At 41.0% G+C, this 14716-nt stretch overlaps 1 protein-coding gene across 1 annotated transcript; it reads right to left on the bottom strand.

The window, feature by feature from the left end:
* Nucleotides 1-9288: 9288 nt before the first annotated feature.
* Nucleotides 9289-14097, bottom strand: Ppp1r3c (protein phosphatase 1 regulatory subunit 3C). Its single transcript, XM_020169992.2, has 2 exons — nt 13939-14097; nt 9289-11673 (listed from the first exon to the last, which is right to left on the bottom strand). The coding sequence occupies exons 1-2, from the start codon at nt 13950-13952 to the stop codon at nt 10734-10736; spliced, it is 954 nt and encodes a 317-aa protein (XP_020025581.1). The 5' UTR covers nt 13953-14097; the 3' UTR covers nt 9289-10733.
* Nucleotides 14098-14716: the final 619 nt, after the last annotated feature.

Raw genomic sequence — 14716 nt, 5'->3', positions numbered from 1 at the left:
ATCCTCCTACCTCCACTTCCCAAGTTCTGGACTACCACACCCACTTCCTTTATGTTGTCTTGACTTAAAAAAAAAAAATCTAGATTTTAATGTGGTTAAATTTACCAGTTGTTTCATTTTGGTTTACATTTCATTTTATAAATTCTTTCCAATTTCCTAAAAGCCTTCTATATATTCTCCAGAAATTTCTTAAAAGCTTTCTCTTCTTTCTCATCTTTAATTACTTAATCCCTTGGATCTGTCTCTTGTGCAAGACTGCTCTCATAATTTTCCACATGGATAACAATTTGCTCCAGCCCAATAATTGTGACGTCCACGTCCTTCCCATTTAGTGTCATTTCTAGCTCTGTAATGGCCAAGTCTTCATATGTGTGCAGACTTGTTTCTAGGCTCTGTGTTTTGTTCCACTGGAAACTGTCCTTCCCTGATCTCATCCCCCCACTATATTAGTTACTGTAATTTTATAAGAAAACTTGGTACTTGCTCCAGCAAGTCCTACCAACAAATTCTTCCTGGCTCTTTCTCCTTCCACACAGATTTTAGAACAAAAAGTTACTTTAAAAAAAAATCTACTCACATTTAGTTTTGATTGGCATTGCTTAAAATACTAGATTAATATGATCATGATATTAAGTCTTCCTGAACATAAATATAGATGACTTTAATTTCAATACACTTCAGTAATTCTCCATAAAGTTTTTGTAAAACTTTTTTTATATCTATTATTCTAAAGGATTTTATGTTATCGTTGCTACTGTATAAAAAAAATCCTTTCCAAAAATTTTCTGTTTACTATTTATGGAGAGATGTTCATTTCACTTTTAGGTATTGATCTTTGTGTTAGTTAGCTTTCCAAAAGTGTGACAAAATACCTGAAATAACCAACTTATAAGAAGGAAGGATTTATTTTGCCCATGGTTTCAGAGGTTTTAGTCCATGATACTTGGCACCATTACTTTTGGGCCTGAAGCCAGGAGCGTGTGTTAGAATAACGCCTGTTCACTGCATGGTGGCTGGAAAGGGAAGAGAGAGACAGGTAGATGCTGGGTTCAATACCTTCTTCAAGTGCATGCAGCCAATGACCTAACTTCCTTCCACTAGGCCTCACCTACTGAAGGTTCTAGTACCTCCAATAGTACCACAGGGTGGTGACCAAACCTTCTACACAAAGGCCTTTGGGGACACTTACCCGAACCACCAGGAATGACTTATCCAAGTCATCTATTGCCAAGTAACTAGCTATCCCAAACTTAGTGTCCTACAGCCACAAAGATTTATTATCTCACAGTTTCTGTAAGTTAGAATTTTAGTAGCTGCTTAGCTGGAAGTTTTGGGCTCAAGACCTCTCATAAGGTTGTAATAAAGATTATCAGCCAGGGATACATTCATTCAGAAACTAGTCTGTAGCTGGAGGGTCCATTTCCAAGTTCACTCCCAGGGCTACTGTCAGTCCCTCAATGCCTGGGCTTCCCCTGTAGGGCAGCTCATAACAGGCAGCTGGCTTCTCCCAGCATAAGAGAGAGACAGAACAACTAAGAGGAGAGTTATAATGTGTATCATAGCCTAATCTTGGAAGAGGTAGGTCAGTAGTTTCTGCTGTATTCTACTGATCACAATATAGGAGACTACAAAACTGTAAGTCTCAGAAGGTGAGATCTCTAGGCACCTGTCTCATGGGCTGTCATAACATCATATCCAACAACCCTGACAAATTCTCATTTTTATTCTAATAACTTAGTAGTATATTCTTTTGGATTTTATACACAGGCAATCAGATCATCTATAAATAATGCCAGTTTTATTAATTCCCTTCCAATCTCATTTTTCTTTATTTCACTGGCTCAGATTTCTGGCGCAATATTTAAAGGAGGTAATAAAGATGACCTTACCATAAAGGAATTTCAGCACTTACCATAGCATGATTATAGCATGTTTTAATTTGGGGGATATATTCCTTTTTTTCAAATTCCCATTTATTACTAACTTGAGATTTTTTTTTGGTAGCTATTGAATTGATTGATTATTTTATTTCTTTAATATTATCTATGTAGCACATTATAGTGATTGATGCTCTGATGTCAAACCAATTTTTCACTCTTGTAATAAACTCAACAGGATCTGTGTATATAGATATATATTTGTGGGGTTTTGGGTGGGACTTGGGTTTGAATTCAGAATTTTACACTTGCAAAGCAGGCACTCTAACTTGAGCCACACCTCCAATCCATTTTGCTCTGATTATTTTTGGAGATGAGGTCACAGGAAGTATTTGCCCATGCTGGCCTCAAACCACAATCCTCCCAATCTCAGCCTCCCAAATAGCTAGGATTACAGGCATGAGCTGCAGGCACCAGGCAGTATATTACCTTTTTGTACATTATTGGATTCATCTGCAATCACCAGGCAATACATTATCTTTTTGTACTTTATTGGGTTCATTTTAATAATTCACTATATATAAATTTGTGCATCTACCTATTTGTGAAATTAGTTTTATAATTTTCCTTCTCTATATTTTCCTGTAATGTTTCAGTATCAAAGTTATGCCAACTCATAAATGAGGTTCGGGAATGTTCCTCCTTTTTTATATACTCTGGAATAGTTCATGTAAGATTAGAAATTATTGATCTTCAAATGTTTGATATCATGCACCTGTAAAAAAACATCTAGACCAGATATTTTATTTGTGAGTATACTTTAAACTATCAATTTTAAGCTACTAAACTTAAATGTTTATAGGACTACTCAGATTTTCTATTTCTTCCTGAGACAATTTCAATACAATACACTTTTTGGGAAATTTTTCCATTTAACTTAAGTTTTCACATATACTAAGATAAAGTTTTCATAATATTCTTAAATTTTTATTTCTGTATTACCTATAATTATTATCCTGTCATTCCCTTTTTTGCTTTATCACTTTTATCTTCATGTATCTTGTCAAAGATTTGTCTTTTTGTTGCTTTGTGTGAAAACTTGTATTTTATAAAAATTCCTTGAGGTTCAGGTTGAAGGCACACCTTAAACTCTTTCAGAAAGCCTTGTGCAAGTTGCTTCTACCAAGCACCTGTGGGAACAACAACCAGGAATTTATTTTTTAATAAATTCTTGGCTAGAAGTTTTTCAGAATACAAGGAATTTGAATTCAGATTGAGAATTCATGTAAAGGCCAGATTAGGGTTAAGAGTTTTAAGGATTTTTTTTCCTATACCCAAAGCTAATGTTGAAACAGGCATCTTTCCTAGTTGAATTTCTTTATAAGAAGGGCTATATCAATAAATTTTTTAAAAAAGAAAGAAGGGCTATATTCTTTTCTTACTGTGGGTGTATTTGTTCCAGGTCTTGCTATGCTAGTTATTCACTGTGACACATGTATACACCCATATTAATGGGTCACCCCAATCCTTTGACCTCTCTCCCTTTAGGACTCATATCTGTTAACAATAAGTATGGGTCACCTGGGGATGAACAAGTGACCAGGAGAGGTGACAATAGCTTCAGGGCAAATTTACTCTCAGAGACCTTCTTTTAGTTTTTATTTTGGAGGTCAGAGGAGGCCTTCAAAGCCACTCTTACTCTCTTCCCAGCTCAGCATTCTTTAAAAAAATTAGAAAATATCTCATTTATGATTTTTGGGTGTTTTGTATTGAGAGAATTTTGCAGGGGATAATCTGAACTTCATATTTAACTTACATTTTCAAAGCCAAGGTCATCTTGATCATGTTATACAAGGTATAACTTTGGAGCTGCTGTCAAGCACTCCCAAGGTACCAGAATAATCTACAAAATGTTCTTGGAGGGCAGAGGTGAAATAGCTTTCCATCTGGGCTGGGATTTGGGTTATATTCTTCAATTTTTACCATAGTCAGGCATACTTGTGCCCTTTTCCTTAGATTTCTGAAGGAAATACACATAGAAGGAGACATGGATTAAAGACTTTATGCAAGTATCTGATTTAAGGTATAATGAGTAACACTGTAACAGAGTAGCTTACAGTAAGCTAATTAATGTCCCTGGTGAGAATAACTAGAACAGCCACATAAATAAACCAAGCCAGGGTTCAGTATACATATATATGGAAATGTGTCAACAAAACTCCCTGTATAACGATCATATACTAATGAAAATGTTTTGAAAGAAAGACCCAGATTAGACTACTGAAATTGTACAGTAGTTTTTTGTCATTGTGACAAATACCTGAGAAAAACAACTGAAAGGAGGAAAGATTTGTTTTGCTCACAGTTTCATTACATGGTTGGCTGGTTCTGTCGTTTCAAGCCTGAGGTTAGACAGAAACATGGTGGCAGGAGCAAGTGGTAGAGGCTGCTCACCTCATGGAGGCCAGGAAGCAGAGAGAGAGAGAGCAAGGGGCCTGGGACAAGATATGCACTTCAAAAAGCAAGCCCCAAGTGACCTACTTCCTCCAGCTGGGCCCTGCATTCTAAAGTTTCTACCACCTCCCAAAATGTGCCACCAGCTGAGGACCAAGCCTTTGGGCTGGAGGACACATCGTATCCAAACCATAACACTCCACTCCTGGACGTGAACCCCAAAAGGTTCATAGGTCTCATAATGCAAAATGCTTTTAGTTCATTTCCAAGTTTCCGTAGTCTGAACAGTTCCAGCATTGTTCTCTGTCTCCTCTGAGACTCAAAGAAACTCTTAGTTGTAAGCCCCTGTAAAAATCAAGAAACGAGTTACACATTGCCCTCTCATGGGCGGATGCAAGGATTCAACCCTGCCATATGTCATCTGGCCTCGTAGTCTTTCCTTTGAAATATGGTAGCATCCTCCATGACCCATAACTTTCACTCTGTATACCTGTAAAACCAGCACCACAAGGCCAATGCCAAGCTCTGTTGTTAATGGGAGCAGTATCCAGGCCCACCTAGACCCCAGCTGCAAGAGCCTCTGAATACTTGAGCATAAGCAAAATCAGTCCTCAGGAAACAACTTTCTAGCTGTCCCTAAGTGAGCAGGGTGCCCCAGCAGTGGTTTCTTTTCAAGGGAATGAATTTTCACTTTTACACCCTGGACCATATGATGGGTAAGGTCTTGCTTATTTGTGAAATAACTTCAAGGCATCTTTCCTATTGTTCAGGTGCAATAGGGTTCTTTCCAATGGTGAAAATCTCTTCTTTTCTCACCAAACTGCCTATTTTTCAAAGTCTTTCCACTCTGCATTTTTGTTCCAAATTCTCACTGTAAACCTGGCTAAGAGCAGCCAGCAATAATTGATTAATTAGTCCATTAGTTTTAAACTCAGCTCCCCACAAATTCCCAGGGAATGGACAAAATTTAGACAAGTTCTTTGCAAGAATGTAACATGAATTCCCAATAGAGTCATTGCTCCCATCTAAAACCTCATTAGCACAGTCTTTACTGCCCACATTTCTATTAGCATTCTGTTTTTCTTTGTTGTTGTTGTTGTTGTTTGTTTTTTGTTTGGTTTTTGCAGGACTGGGGTTTTTTAACTCAGGGACTTGTACTTGCTAGGCAAGTGCTCTACCACTTGAGCCATGTCTCCAGCCCTAGCATTCTGGTTTTCTAAGTTCCCATCAGAATCACACATTAAGCTTTGTTTGCAGTATTCTAAGAAGCCTGTATATAGCCTGTGTCTTCAAACCTTTCCAAGATTCTCCTGAAAACCAGCTCCAAAGGCTTCTGAGACACGTGATTTAGTCATGATAACAACTCCACTTCTCTGGTGTCAATTTTCTGTGCTATTTGGGATTTTCATCGCTGTGACAGTACCTGGGGGAATCAGGAGAGAGATTTATTGGGACCTATCGTTTCAGAGATTTCAGGCCATTGTCAACTAGTTCCATTGTTTGGGGCCTGAGGAGAGGAAGAGACATCGTGGCAGTGGGAGCATGTGGGAAAGGCTACTCACTTCATGGCAGACAGGAAGCAGAAAGAGACAAAGAAAGGATTCAGAACACACATATGCCCTTCAAAGTCATGTCTCCAGTGACCTACTCCTCTCAGCTGGGCCCCACCTCCTAAAGTTTCCAACAGTTTGGGACCAAGCCTTCAACACACAAATCTTTGTATATGAATCATAAGAAATACCCCCCCAACTCATTTGAAAACATTGTAGAGTTTGTTAGAAACTGTGTTAAAATAAGCAGTCACTATACAGAGAGAATCAAATATCAGATAAGACTTTCAATTTTACATATGCTATACAGCAGTTTGAGGCAGATCAATACTAACACAAAGAGCAACACAAAATGCTAGAAAAAATATCAAAAATCTGTTTGACGTCATTGGAAAGCCACTGAACCAGCTAGGACTTCATGGTTAGGTTGTGCTAACACATTGCAGCTATTTTTTTAACCTGGATATGTTTGCTGATTCTGGGTAAAGGCATGAATCTGAAATCCTGGACTTTGCCTTGGAAGAAGGCAGTGGCATTGACAGGGCTATAGATGACCTCAGGGAGCTGACAAGATGAAAATTTAAGAATATCAATATCCTGTGAGGGAGTATGCAGAAACTGAACCTAACACTTGGCTCATTTTCCTCTTAAGATATTTGCCAAATCAGAAACTGCACAGGGTGGGGAGTGAGGCTCACCAGAATGACTCTGGAAAGCTAGACTCTGGCAGTCCCCAGGTGCTGGGGAAATAAGAATTAGAGTTCAGAACCTTCCAGGAGCAAGAACCCTGCTGTATACACTAAACTCTCAGCTGTAGAAGGCCATAAATTAGAGTAAACCAAGATAAATAGGACTTTTACAAGACTGCAAGCCTGCATTGACTCAATCCTGTTTAGCAGAATAAAGGGCTTATATGCTATCTTTTCATCTTTCTTCACCTTTTCCTCTATTTTCTTTAAATTATTTTAAATTTTGTTATACACAATATTTGTCATTTAATCAAAAATTGCCAGGATGCCAACAGGCAAGGCCATATTAAAATTTTTCTGAAGGAAGAAAAAAGTGTACAACCTAATTAGACCCATGGGATGTTCAGATGTTGGAATTAATAGATAAGTATTAGTAATTACTCATATTTACTTATCGCATATTATTGGCAGAATAATTTGCTAAGCACCTCACTACATGATCACTTTGTGAGGTAGGAATTGCTCGTTCCAATTTAAAGATGGAAACACTGAGTCTTGGAGGTATCAAGTCACTTCAGTAAAAGTTGTATCACACAACTGGCTTAAAGCCAGTTCTGCTGGTCCCCAGACCTAATCTCTTAACGTGGAAATTATGTGGTTTTTTGGATGCTCTGAACAATTCAATTCTATTCTTCATTACAGACTAAAAAGTTGATTCTTTGGCCCCATGATTGTTTTTGAGTTGCTGGCAAAACACAGCCTCAATCGTGTGGAAGACTGTATGAAACAAAATTGCGTGAACGTGAAGGTCCCCATGGAACTTTGTTTCAGAGCACTAGACCTCCTCTAGCCCCTGGTTGGTTGGTTTGGGGTTAGGAATGGGAAATCAGACTTGTCTGAGCCAATCACAGAGTCTTATTCCCCCCTCACCCCCCCACCCCCCCCATCGCCCCCCACCCCCCCCCATCGCCCCCCACCCCCCCACCCCGGTCCAGAGATGATTTATCCACAGACATGTAACTTAACTCTGATCAGGGAAACCTGGGGAAGAAGTCTTCAAGTCTGCAGCGGAGGGTGAGAAGACCTTTTGGGAAAGTTTATTCATCCATTAAAAAAATAGTGACACAGCTAGCTACTCAGGAGGCAGAAATCAGAAGCCAGCCCCAGGAAAATAGTTCGCCAGACCCTATCTGGAAAAAAATCATCACAAAAACAGACTGGCAAGAGTGGCTCAAGTGGTAGAGTGTCTGCCTCACGTGAAGCCCTAAGTTCAACCCCCAGTGCTGTCAAAAAAAAAAAAAAAATGGTGGAGGAATTCTCTGAGCCCTAATGATGATTTTAAGACAGAGTTACTTAAGTGAAATTACAGGATGTGAAATTAGAATAATTCCATTCTACAGTAAAGGCCCTGCTCTTTGACCATATCCTTCCTCGGAATCAGCCTAGGTTCGATCAAATTGACACAGATGGCCGGCAAGAGCTTGCCAGAATCATGCCCGCCTGCAAATAGCTCCTGCTTTCAGACAGGGGGCCACTAGAGAAGGAGGGTCTCCTTCAGGAATTTAGTATGAAAAGCAGGAAGAAGACTAGGCCAAAAGCTACTGACCAGCAGCTCAACCTGGCACAGAACCTTGAACTAGTCAGTTCCCCTGTCTGGAGCTTAGCTTCTTTTATATAATTAGGCATTTTGAGTCCCGTATTTTTCAGTGCCCCTGTTAGACCCACATTTGAATATTCTCCATTGCTTGGGAGAGCGTATTCTTCACCCATCAGCACGAATAGAGAACCAGAAGAGACAAAATAGGGGTTATGAACTCCAACACCTATGCTGGCCAGCTGATTGGACTTTGAACACAGCCATTGGACTTTGACCAACACAAGGCAGCTCACCCCATAGAGACCAGCATGCCCCATCTAAAAGGGGACGGCTTCTATTCAGCGCCACATAGGTGCCATAAAGAAAGATCTTGCGATTTTTAGAGGAAAAAAATGAAATCTGTATTTTATGTAACCTGCTGATTGTTCAAGCTTGGCAATAAATTATTTTTGAAATCTTGCATGTCAAATAAATTACATCTGTGGTTGGATATAGTTTTCAGACTTATAATTAACAACTTGTGATGCTGAGGTTATTATGATTTAAAAAAAATTATTCTTCTTAATTGTGTCTTTCCAGTAGGTTGGTCATTGATTATGTCTTTGTCTTAAGATACACTATGCAGAAACCCTTTCTATTTTAGGTAGAACTGAAGCAGCAACTAAGGGTCATGAACCTGTTGCCTCTCACCCCAAGGAGCTGTGCTTCCCCTCAGTCCACTGCTCCTTCCTGGACCCCTCTGCTGCTCCAAACTTTGCCTTTCAGGCAGGTTCTGGAGCTCAAGCAATAGGAGTCACCACAGCCCTTCCCACACTATCTCCTCCCCCAATGTAAAGCTGACATGTGGCCTCCAAGATAACCCTGACCCAACAGGTATCATGTGTGGTAAGTCTATAACCATAGATGGGGACAATCACAGCTCAATTCATTGCCCCAGGGCCCCAATCCCAGTGGTCAATATGTGGCCACTAATGAGACTGGGGCCTTGTGAATACTTTCAGGTGGATCCACTGTCTGGTCCAAACTAACTCGCTTGGTTAATCATAAACAAAACAGAGGAATGTCAGTTGATAGTTTCTTACTTGACTAATTATGACTTTGAGAAAGAAAACAGTCTCAGATCTTTATCAAACACATTTATTCTTAAAGTGAGAAGCCCACAAAGGATAGCTAGACGAAAGTCAAACATTTACAGTAGAAAAATTATGTATGCTAGCCAAAGCTCAAATAATGTCACAGCAAAGTTACTCCACTAGTACTTTTCCAGCATGGCAGATAACACGTGTTAAAATTAACTGCATCCTCTCAACACTTCTCAATGGACATGCACAATGATAACGGCAAACATTCTTGGACTCCTGTCCTCGAGATCTTACTGACTGGATTTATGCACACATGAAAAGAACTCAAATTCCAAACAGTTCACATTCATTTAAAAAAAAAAACATTTTTAACTACAAAAGAAATTTTAAAAACAAGATAAAAATAGGCAAGAGATAGCTACTTCTATGTTCAAGGTACTGGATTCTTGCATTGAGAACCCTAGTCTCAGTCCTCACTTCAAACTTCACATCAAAAAAGCATAGCAGAAAAATGAGTCACCTTCAATATGAAGGATGTGAGTTGTGTACATTGACAACACTCCTGAAGATACAACAGTATTTCAGGAGCAATGAGTGGACCTTCATGTGAGGCCAAAAACTCATGAGTTATCAGATATGTGGGTTAAACAACTACAGTGTTCTGGTTTAACTAAGGCACTTATAAAGGGCCATCATTGACATGCTAGCCATTGGTGATGGCATTACTTTTATTAGACAGCGTTCTGTACCAAGAACCCGAGTATGATGCCTTGATCACAGTCACTTGTCACATTAGGACTTGAAAGCCAGATGTGGTTAAACTTGCCTCAACTCATGATTTTTGATAGACCACGTTTAAACAGAAAGATTTCACTTAAGATCTCGAGTCTCCAGAATTATAGTTCATCTTCCCCCAGACCATCCAACACCCTGAAAGTTTATTTGGCTTTTCTCTACAAGAGTACATAGAATGGATCTCTTTCCCCTCTGAGTTATTTCTCCAAGAGAAAACTGTAAAACCAACTTTAAAACACAAGCCAACCTTACATTTTCTCACCAACAATTATCAGACCTCCCACTCCTACTGACTTCAGCTTCAGAGCCCTTAGTGTACACCTTTCACACGTTCCTCAGACCATTAACACAGCTTTCCATCACCCTCCGTTGGCCTTCCTCAACTTCTCCTTCCCCAACCTGAAAGCTAGTGAACTGCAAGGGAGGGAGGAAGGGCACTAAAAAAATATTACTATAATAAAGATAGCTCCCAGGCTGTTACTTGATCCTCCAAAACAAATGGGTAGCATCATCTTTATGAACCCCAATGCTAAGTTCCCAAGTGGCTCTATTTTCTGTAGCCAGGCCTCAAAAGCTCAAACCTAAACCTACTGATGGAAAGTAGCAGACACTTCCTAATATTGAGCAATACAGACCTAGAATTGCATAGGGACTATGACAGGTCAAGACCAGTCACTAGGTTGCTTAATTCATCTGTAAGAGGCCAAGTTCTCCATTCTTCCCCAGCTCTGCCATTCTGGGAACAGCCCACTTGCTAGCCTCGGACTTCCAAAGATTGGTGACTCTAACTCAGTCTTAGGGGGCACTGGGTGAAATGCAGAGTCTTGAGGTGTCATCTGTGTCTGTACTCCATCAGGTTTCCACTGGACATGGACAATTCTGTAATTCTGACCCTCGTTGTTGTCCCAGAAGATCTGCCCATTAGCATGGTAAGAAATGCAGAACTCAATTTGCTCCTCAGTTGGAATGACAGGAGGTAAGTCAATGACAAATGAGAAGGTGTCACTATCTGAGCTGCTGTACACATTCTTCATATAGACACAGTCCACATCGGTGTAGCTCTTCCAGGTGTCAAATGTAATTCGGACCTGAACCCTCTTCTCAAAGCTTATGTTTTTCACTTTGATTGTCCCAGTCACTGTTCGTTCTTGCAAAGAGCAGTTCTCCAGACAGACTAAGTTCTTCTGAAAGTGGTTCCGGAAACTTAAGTAATCAGTTGAAGGTTGAGGAAAATCTAAAATCAAGTTTTTCTCCTCATGGAGTTTTAAGCCAGAGGAGATATCATTAAGGTCCAAGAGATCAAACTGGAGATCCCATGCAGGTTCTTCTGGGAGGTCAGAGAAGACATGGATAGCAGTGAGAGACAGGCCCTTGGAGTCAGCAAACACAACCCGCTTTTTGGCTTGGTTGTGTGAGTGTTTCCACTCATTCTGTGATTTGGTTTCCTGTTTGAGGTTGAGACATGGTTTCAAAGGCTTCAATTTATTCACAAAATTTTTTCTTTGAAATTCATTGTAAGGACCCAGGAAACTCTTCAGAGGTGGCGAATGAGCCAAGCAAAGCCTCATGGCCACATCCACTGGCATGACTGAACTTGTCAAAGGGCGTGGATCCAAAACCTGGATCATTCTGGAATGCAAAAGGAAGCAGGGTTATGGTCCTTGATCTGAAACCCCCTTCCCAGTCCCAAATACACAGTACTATTTTCGTACTGGCAGAATTACAGCCGTGAGTATCAGGGAGGTGCCATCACTTGTAGTAAGAGAACAGCATCAGGTGACCAGATCTGCATACTTCTACCCTTGCAGGCTATAGGGCTGTGGGATAATGCTTAAAACAGTTGGGGTCGGGGGTGGGAGGGTGAGGGTTCAGTTTCCCCAACTGAAAAATAAAATGGCTGAATTTCATGATGTCTAAGAACATTTGTTTTGGACCACTGATTTTCTTCTTTTCCTTGGTAGTACTGGGTTTGAACTTGGGGCCTCATACTTGCTAGGCAAACACTCTACCACTTGAGCCATACCTTCTCATACCCTCTGCCCTTTTTGCTTTAGTTTTTTTTTTTTATAGCGTCTCGTATTTTTGTCCAGACTGATCTGGACAGCTATCCTCCTACTTACACCTCCCGAATAGCTAGGATTACAAGTGTAAGCCCTGAACCAGTGGTTCTTTTAAACCTGACTGGTCACCATGAACTAGGCAGTAAGTTTCGTTCTTTTATAAAAAATTCAGATACCCTGAACTTAGAGCCATTAGAGAACCTCGGGGGTGTGGGGGAACCCATGAGGGCCAGACGTTCTTAAAGAGATTCTAATGACCAGAGCACCATACTTCCAAACCCTCTGCTCCCTCTGGCTGATTCTGCTTATTTTGCTATTAAATTGATTACACGTCTCTGGAAGGGTAATCCACTTAAAAGAAAAAAAAGTGGCAATAAAAAAAACTCATGCAACAGTTCTGAGAGTGAGAAGGCTAGGAGTGGAAGTCAGAATTATCTCCACACTTTGATTCTACACTCTTCATTTTTCACAAAGAGCCAACTGAAATACAAGCTAACACTTAAGGAAAAACTGCGAAAATCTGTATTTTATACAGAAAGATGCCCATAACAAGTCCACACTTAAATGGGAGAGCTGGTTCTTTGTGAGATAGTGGGTATGTTATTTCTTCACCATAATTATCATTTTGCTAACCATGTGCTTCATAGTATCATGCTGCATACCTTAAAAATGCACAATAAAAGTTTTTAAAAACTAGTTACCTGAAAATTAAACTGTTTTAAATACATATTAGATATATAAGCTTATAAATATTGACAAACTTTACAGGAAACACGCTAAAAAGTTATCTATGATGATGATTATAGGTAATCTGTTGTCTTTGCACTTTCCTGGTAATTTCTAGTGTTCTGGCAATGAACACAAGTAGAAAGAAAAGAAAGATTTAAAATTTAGACATAACTATGCTTAGTGGTATTAAACCAAGAATCATCCACCCAGAAGCTCCTTTTTCTGGCTGTGAGCACTCATTATGGAATCCAGATTTTCCCTTATCTCAGCCTTAGAGATCAGAGGTGTGTGAATACAGTACATGACATTTGCCAGTCTGGTTTTAGTAACTCTCTTCTCAGCAGCTCTCAGCAATGGCCAGCGGTCATGGTCACAAAATGAATAACAAAAGAACATTCACAGAATTCACTTTATTAGTGCTAGAATTTTGGGGGGAAACCTACCAACTTGGAGCAAACAAATGAAAGCTAAAGCTATACTGTGTAGGCTTAATAACAGTTACCAGGCAGGATTTTTTTAGAGAAGTTTTCCACTAATTTATGTCTAGAGAAGCAACTTGAAGTAGTTTTGTGGGGGGGCTTTTTTTTTTTTTTTTCCCATTTATAGAAAGTTTTAGTGTGACTATTTCCCTGAAATTTTAGGTCCTGGCTAAGAGTTTGCTCAAACTCTGACTGAATTTGCTATGTCAAACCATGATAAGACGAGTGGAGGAGAAGGAATGAATGCAAAGATCTCCCTGTAATTTTCGCCCCCAAGCTAAACCAGTAATCCAGAATGTCACAAATTAAGCTGCCCAAGTATTCGGGACACTTGAGTAGGATCCAAAGAAAACAGTCACATCAGTGAGGAAATCCAAACTAAAGCTGACCCACGTTAAGACAATTTGTGATTTAGGATGCTGATTATCAAAATGGGTTCTACAAAATACAGCGCCAATTTGCACACCTCCAAGACCTCCCAGGTGCCAGACTCATCTCAGCAGTCTATCCACCCGCCCTCCCCTGGGTTGCAAGATCCGACGGAACGATAGCTCCCGTCCTCCCCCAACATCCCCGCAGCTGCACTTTCGCGCCCATTCCGGGAGGAAGAGTTGCCCGGAACCTACCTGGTGCAGCTCATTAGGCAGGGACGGCGGGAGACCGTGAGAAACCGCACCCCAGCGGCTCTGCGCGACGCCAGGGAGAACTGCCGGCCACTCCTGCGCCGGAGAGGCAGCTTATCAGCGTCCAACCACGTGAACGGATCTCCTGGACCAATCGCCGGGCCGCGGGCCCCCCGGCGCGGCCAATCAGCGCCCAGCTGGGGCGCGAGCCCCCGTCTCGCGAACGTGATCGCCGCGCGGCTGGGCTGTGCTTGCGAGCTAGCGGCGAGCCCCGGGGGCGATCGGGGACTCCCCCGCCAGCTGGACTGCTCTGGGGAAGAACGCGGGTGCTGGGCCAGGCAGCATGCCGGCACGTAGTGCACGGGGCCTTGCAGAGAAAGCAGTCCGTGTCACCCATCGGGGCGCGGCGTGGCTGTGGGTCTGGGCACAGTTGAATCTGAGCACAGAAAGTTGTGGCTCCATCCAAATATAGATGTTATCTGAAATATTTACATTGTTCATTGTTTGGTGCAACCAGAAGTTGGCTGGATGGTTTTGTTTTTGTATTGGGTTAAGGGAGGGAGGGTCAGGGTGAATCCACAGAGGCACCACACAGTGGGCAAGGACTGCCAGGAGTTGCCAACTTCTCTAACAAACGTTATTAAGGAAAGCATGTGTCCCTCATAAAACAATGAGGTGGCATTTAATTAAAATACATTTTGAGTCTGGCGTAGTTGTGAAGGTGTATAATCCCAGCACTCAGAAGGTAGCGGCAGGAGGATTGCAAGTTCGGAGCCAGCCT

This window comes from Castor canadensis, chromosome 7 (assembly GCF_047511655.1).
Source record: "Castor canadensis chromosome 7, mCasCan1.hap1v2, whole genome shotgun sequence".
NCBI classification, from domain to species: Eukaryota; Metazoa; Chordata; class Mammalia; order Rodentia; family Castoridae; genus Castor; species Castor canadensis.
The sequence above is the reverse complement of the archived record's forward strand: the minus strand, read 5'-3'. Positions and strand labels throughout refer to the sequence as shown.